Source organism: Stegostoma tigrinum, chromosome 17 (genome assembly GCF_030684315.1).
Source record: "Stegostoma tigrinum isolate sSteTig4 chromosome 17, sSteTig4.hap1, whole genome shotgun sequence".
NCBI classification, from domain to species: Eukaryota; Metazoa; Chordata; class Chondrichthyes; order Orectolobiformes; family Stegostomatidae; genus Stegostoma; species Stegostoma tigrinum.
This window is the reverse complement of record NC_081370.1, coordinates 35,789,024-35,796,305: the sequence shown is the minus strand read 5'-3', so window position 1 is coordinate 35,796,305 and position 7,282 is coordinate 35,789,024. Positions and strand designations below refer to the sequence as shown.

The window sequence follows — 7,282 nt, the reverse complement described above, 5'->3', positions numbered from 1 at the left end:
GTAGGGGGTAACATTGGTGTGTACAGAAGATTAGCTGGCTAACAGAAAGCAGGGAATAGGAGTTAATAAGTCCTTTTATAGGCTGGCAGGATGTCATGAGTGGTTTGCAAATGGGGGGATCAGCGCTGGGGTCTCAACTCTGCAATTTATATAGATGAAAAGACCAATGATATGGTAGTTAAATTTACTGATGACACAAAGATAGATAGGAAAATGAGATAGCAGGAACTGCCAGTGCTGGAGTCTGAGATAATGGGGTGTGAAGTTGGAGGAACACAGCAGGCCAGGCAGCATATGAGGAGCAGGAAAGCTGACGTTCGGGTCTGGACCATTCTTCAAAAATGGGGGAGGGGAAGGAGGCTCCGAAACAAAATAGAGAGCAAGAGGGTGATGATAGAAGGTGGATAGTGGTGCAGGTTGATGGAGAGAAGACTGACAGGTCAAGGAGACGGATGAAGCTCATAAAGGTGAGCGCAGGTAGGAATTGGGGGTGGGGGTTGGTCACTGAGATGGGAGAGCAGATAGGTGGGAGAGAAGACGGACAGGTCAAGGAGGCGGGGTTGGGGGGGTTTGCTGGTCTTGAGATGAGGTTGGGGCTGGGGAGATTTTGAAGCCAGTAAAGTCCACATTGAGACCATTGGGTTGTAGAATTCCAAGGTGGAATATGAGGTGCTACTCCTCCAGTTTCCGGGTGGCATCATTGTGACACTGGAGGAGGCCCAGGATGGACATGTCGTCCAGGGAATGGGTGGGGGAGTTGAAGTGGTTCGCGACTGGGAAGTGTTGTCATTTATTGCGAACTGAGCGTAGGTGCTCCACAAAGTGGTCTCTGAGCTTCTGCTTGGTTTCCCTGATGTAGAGGAGGCCACATCGGGGACAGCGGATACAATAGGCCACATTAGCGGATGTGTGGGTGAACATTTGTTTAATGTGGAAGGTTTTTTGGGGCCTGGGATGGGGGTGAGGAGCAGATGTAGCACTTCCTGCGGTTGCAGGGGAAGATGCCGGGGCTGGTGGGGCTAGTGGGGAATCACAGAGACAGCAGTCCCTCCGGAAGGCAGGTAAAGGTGGGGAGGGAAATATATCCTTGGTAGTGGGATCAGATTGCAGGTGGCGGAAGTGGCAGAGGATGATGTGTTGAATCTGGAAGTTAATGGGGTGACACGTGAGGACAAGGTGAATTTTGTTTTTGTTTTTATTGAGGGGAGGGGTTGTGAGGGCTGAGGTGTGGGAAACGCAAGACATGTAGTGGAGGCTGTTTTCAATCATGGTGGGGGTTGGTAATTGCGGTCCTTGAAAAAAGAGGACATCTGGGATGAGTTGTGAAGTAGACACAGGGAGCCTACAAAGGGATAGATATGTTAAGTGATGGGCAAAGATCTTGCATATGAAGTATAATGTGCGAAAATGTGAAATTGTCCATTTTAACAGAAAGAATTTAAAAAAGCATATTTAAATGGTGAGCGGTTGCAGATCTCTAAGATGCAGAGAGATCTGTGTGTCCCAGGGCATGAATAGCAGAGAGTGAGTATACAGGTACAACAAGTAATCAGGGAAGATAATAGAATGTTATGCTTTGTTGCAAATGGAATTGAATGGAAGAATGCAATTCAAGTCAGCAATGCACATCTATTTTCCTTACATGTATGTCATATCTAGATGATATCTCTGCAAATGAATAACATTCTTTTTAGAAGATGCATCAAAATGGCTTGCATTCAGACTCCACTGTCATCTCCCAAGGAGCTATTGATTAAAATACTCATGATGAAAGATTATAGCCATGCATTCCTTTTCTGTGAGTAGCATCATTCAGTTGATGCCCTGGACACAAATGCAATTCGCTATCCCTACTGCATAAGTATTACTCCAAGTCCTGTCTCACTCAAATCTTTTGCAGCTCTGAAAATTCATACAACTTCAGCTGCACGGTTCTCAACACAAAGTTTCAACTGGCATATCTAATAAATGCCATTTACTGCACAAATAGACAATCTACAAGAGAACTAGAGATCACATGACTACACTAAGCTAGTCAAAGCATAAGTCCAAATTGCATAGTTCCATTTAGAAATGGGGGATATGGTTTACAGTACTAATTTAGTTCAAATTTTCAAAGTACCTTCGGTTTACAGTGACATCCACAGCCTTTAAGTAAGGTTGTAGACATGTTCGCTGAGCTGGTGCGTTTAGTTGCAAATGTTTCATCACCCTGCTAGATAATATCGTCGGTGCACCTCTGGTGAAGCCTGACAGAACATTTGCAACCAAACCCACCAACTCAGCGAGCAAGTCTACAAATCTTCTCAAACTTTAAGCCTTTAAGTAAATTGCAGCCCAAATATCTTTAATTTTAAATTTTAGAACATAACATCAGATTTAAGGTGATTATTATTCAGAAATCAGAAATGTGCCAACTGCTGCCATCCGCTGGCCAAAAGCAGATATTGCGCAAAGTCCGCAGCTTCCCTATGCAGGAAGACACCTTAAACCCTTCACATGAGTAGCTGATAACAAGTCAGTGAGTGAGCACAGCCAAAGGTATAAATAGAAAGAAAGAATCACATTTCTGTCATGCCTCAGGATATTCCAAAGAGCTTCACAAAATTACTAATACTACTGCTGCAGCTATTTGGGGCATGGTTAACAATTGCAGATTCATTTTAAAAGTCCTGGCTTGGCAGAATTTTACGTCTGAGGTAACAGGGTGTAGAGCTGGATGAACACAGAAGGCCAAGCAGCATCAGAGGAGCAGGAAGGCTGATGTTTCAGGCCTAGACTCTTCTTCTGAAGAAGTGGCTAGGCCCAAAATGTCAGCTTTCCTGCTCCTCTGATGCTGCTTGGCCTGCGGTGTTCATCCAGCTCTACACCCTGTTATCTCAGATTCTCCAGCATCTGCAGTTCCCACTACCTCTGAAAGAATTTTACGTCAGTCAGCTTGCATTTTTCTGAAGATCTCATCATCCTGATGTAACTTCTTCAAATGTGACTCCAGTCATTCTCACGAAGTTCAGGGTAGTAGGAGCTCCTTCTGATTGCTCCCCTCGCAAACTGGGTAGGGTCTCTATCTTACAACAGGATCCGGCTGTATCTAACACTGGGATGGGAGTAGGATACGTCTGATCTTATGATGGCAACAAGGCTGTATCTAATTATAAACAAAACACAAAGAACTGGGGATGCTAGAAATCCGAAACAAAAACAGATATTGATGGAGAAACTCAGCATCTGCGGACAGAAAGCAGAGTTAATGTTTATTATCCCATGCCCCTTCTTCAAAAATCCCAACCTGCTGAGTTTCTCCGGCAATTTCTGTTTCATTTCGTTTCCTCTTGTTTCACTATGTTTCCAATTCTACCTTGGAACCAGGCAGCATCCAACCTCCAATCAGACTAGGCTGTATGTAATCCTACAATAGGACCAGGTCATATCCAATCCTGTGAGATGATGATGATGATGATATATCCAATGCCACATTGGGACCAGGCTGAATAAATTGTCGACATTCAGAATGAGACTAATTTGAAACTGATAAGTCTGTTATACATGGTTTGATCATGATAGTAATAATTAGCCTGAACTTTGTTTAACATATTAGTTCAGTCTCAAGACCTGGTCATCACTGACAAAGCCAGCATTAATTGTTAGTCCCTGCAGATGTATTCTTAATGTCACAAAGTAACTACTTCAGACAGTGCTTGAAGCTTAATGATTTTGGCATGGAGCTGGACCCACATCATGGCTCAGGTCAGGTGAGGGTGTTAGATTTCTTTCCTGAAGTTGGATATTTTTATGTCTAATTTGAAATCTTCAGTCACTTTTACTGAAACCAGCTGTTTACTTGCAGGTGATAATGGGAACTGCAGATGCTGGAGAATCCAAGATAATGAAATGTCAGGCTGGATGAACACAGCAGGCCAAGCAGCATCTCAGGAGCACAAAAGCTGACGTTTCGGGCCTAGACCTTTCATCAGAGAGTCTGATGAAGCGTCTAGGCCCGAAACATCAGTTTTTGTTCACTTGCAGGGATGGTTTAAAAAGTGAGTTCAAATTCTCCAACCACCAGCGGAGGAATTTGAGCTCCCATTCCTGACTTCTGAAGACCCGGTCCCTATCCTGGTGCTCACCCAGTTATCCCTGATGGAAGGGATGACCAGTGGGTAGCGCTGTCTGTCCTGAATAGTTGGTAAGGTACTGGGTGAAAGGGGCCATGGGAGTACCTCCCATGTATGGACTAGAAGCTGCACCTTCTCGCCCAGCCCCCTCTTCCCTTTCCCTCCCAAAGGGAGACTAGGGATGGGCAACAAATATTGACCTTTTCAGCAACACCGACCTGCCCAGATTAGTTGAGTAAAGTAATATATGGTTTGAAAAGTGGCCTAAAGTTCTGGGCTTTATCAAGTGATTCCTGGATTTTATTTTAAATTCTAGCATTTTAGCAAGTTGATTAAAAAAAAATACTAATGCAGGCTTGAGCAAGTCTCCTCTCTTTCCTTTCCCATTTTCTTAAGCAAAGCGACCTCCTTCCTTGTAATGGTCTGTGTCTTGCACGCCAGATAAATAAGGCCAGCACGGGCAGACAAATTGATTCCCCATTCCCACATCCAGCTAGTTTCAACTTAATTTCGGAGTGTAGCTTGTTAAGGATGGCTCTTGCGGCACGCGGGTAGTATTCCTACCTCTGAGCCAGGTGGCCTGGGTTCAAGTCACATCTGTTTCAGAGGTGGGTGAAAACATCACAGAGCGGGTTGACAAGCTTTGCATGTAAATATTTAATTGACTGCATGGGTGATTACAGATGGTAGTTGAAAGGAAAAGTAGAAAGTTATGGGTTCCATTGAAACACAGGCGCTTTAGTGGATAGTGAACAGATGAAAAAAATGCCATTGGTGATGGGTAGGGGGCGCAGGATGGGGGCTATTTGGTTGTGTATGACAATATTTCTTGATATGAAAAGTGAAAAATTAAAGGTAGGCGCTCTTATGGCTTATGGCAATGTCCTACCTTTCGGCCAGGAGGCCTGGGTTCAAGACTCACCTGTCCTAGAGGTTTGAAAGAACATTTCTGAGTGGGGTTGATTTGAAAATATCCTTAAAGTTGAGGAGTAACTTGATTGAAGTTTGTGAGGATATTGTGCTGAATCCTCCTTTTTGTAAGCATTCTTTGTGCTGAAAGCCTCTTCTGGGAATGACAACATTGCAGTGTTCAGTGGTTTGGAGAGTTTCAACAGTAGTTAAGTGGCAATGTTCAATTCTGCCTGGTTTTTAACAGGTCACTCAGACTGTTCAGTAGTATTCAAAGGAGATAGAACAAGTTGTGAAAAAAAGAGGGATCTACCTTTTTTTCTAAGAGCTTAACTGTGGGTGTGCTGCGGTCAGGGCAACTGATCTATGCTGAGTCTGTGTCATTAGGGACCCCACGAGATCAACAAGTTGAATAACTCTGTGCGGACTGGGCTCAGGGAAAAGCACAATGAAAGATTTAGAGGGACTCAGAGGATACCTGTGAGCAGTAATACCTCAGCGGACCTGACAGTCTGGTGGTTGAAAAGCTCACAAGCAGTATTTGCTTGTTGTAACTGAGCAAGGTTAAAGCTCAGCAAAAAGCCTAGGGGTAGGACTGGCTTGCTGGGACTAGCTAAATGCTGAAGAGGTGGAGTTAAGCCCATGAGTTAGTGCTCAGGGCCCAGGGGGACATAGATGCAGGAAAAGAGGATGACGAAAATGGGAGCAGCCAACTCTGTTGTCCAAAACTGGACTGGGAGGGAGGAAGTTTCAGTCCAAATCAACAGGAGTGAAAAATAATCTCTTGTGAAATCTATTGAGATTGGATGATCCATCATGTCATTGATATTACTGAGCTACTGAGAAATCTATGAGATCTGTCTTGTTTGTATTTACTATTCACTGTGCTGAGGGATGTTTGAGCATGGCCTATTACCCATGCTTATCAAGTGTTAATTTTAATTGTTAGAAATCAGTTGTACATGTAGGTTGCATTACAATTTTAATTTAAGAGTAAGCAGAGTTGTTTATTCTAAACCGGAATTTTTGTGGATTTAATTTTTTAGTACATCCCCGAGTCTCATTTGTTGTAGACCTTAAAAAAAGAGTTACTGGACCCTAACAGGATTGTAACATAAAGTTGGTGATCTTATTGAAAATCATAATTTGGGGCCTTGCCCAGAATCATAAAAATGTGGAAAGAACTAATAGGACTAATAGAAAAAACAAATTCTGCTAATGGGAGAGTTCAGATTCTCAAAATCAAAGCCAGGCCTTTCAGGAGAGAAGTTAGGAAATACTTCTTCAAGCTACGGGTAGAATTATTGAATGTTCTCCCACAAACAGTAGCTACTAGTTCAAACATTCAAAGTCTAAGATTGATATGTTTCTCCTTGAAAAGGTAAAAAGCAATTTGAAGCTAAGGCAAGTGTTTGGAGTTAAGTCAAAAATCAGCAATGATTTCATTCCAATGTGGAACTGCTTTCAGAGCTGAATGATGGTTCTCTTGTTTCCATTTCCACAGTTCCTCTTGTTGTTCTCACTCTCGACGATTTCTATCTCCTGGTGATGTGGGTGTCTGTTGTGAAGGGTAGGTAGCTCTTAAATCGAAGTGTATACTTTGAGCGAGTGTTTCTTTGCGTGACCAGCCCAGGCAGTAGCCAAGCCTTGGCAAGTCGGTGTGGGACGGTCTGCTCGAAGAGATGGAAATGCAGAAAGTTACTGATCATAAAATTGTAATTGAAAGAAGTTTCCAGAGCACATCTTTCACAGGCTGTTCCAAATATTCTACGGCCAACAATGTACTTTCCAAGTGTAGTCACTGATGTGTTGTCAGAAAACACAGCAATTAATTTGTGCAGAGTGAGTTCCCATAAACATTTGAAGCGATAAAAGGCAAGTATGTGTTTGTTAGTGTTGCTATTTGATGGATAAATATTGGCCTGAACAGTGGATAGAAATGTTGATATACATCAAAAATAGGATCTTTGGCACCACTCAAGGGAGATAGGGCCTCATTAAAACAAGTTATCAGAAGACAGCACCTTCATAGTCCATCATTGTGTATGCTGTCCCAATGACAGTGCACATTCCCACAACACTGCATCTCTGGAAGTGCAGTACTCCCTCAGCACTGTCATTAAGCTATTGTATACAAGCAATTAATCTTTAATTCCATGGAGTGAAACATATGTTTGAAAGTAAATATCCTTAAATGAGCCAGGACATTCTTATAAAATGGCTGCAGAGATAGCGTGGCTTTCGAGAGAGGTCTCTGC

The 7,282-nt window shown here is 43.1% G+C and overlaps 1 protein-coding gene across 1 annotated transcript in view; it reads right to left on the bottom strand.

Annotated features, from left to right (window-relative positions):
* Positions 1 to 4,773: 4,773 nt before the first annotated feature.
* The window catches only part of LOC125459153 (lamin-L(I)-like), a 41,593-nt gene continuing 39,084 nt past the window's right edge, over positions 4,774 to 7,282 (bottom strand). The window contains exon 16 of the mRNA XM_059651841.1: positions 4,774 to 6,694. Within this exon, the coding sequence (XP_059507824.1) occupies positions 6,560 to 6,694 (135 nt within the window). The 3' untranslated portion in view covers positions 4,774 to 6,559. The remainder of the gene's footprint in view (positions 6,695 to 7,282) is intronic.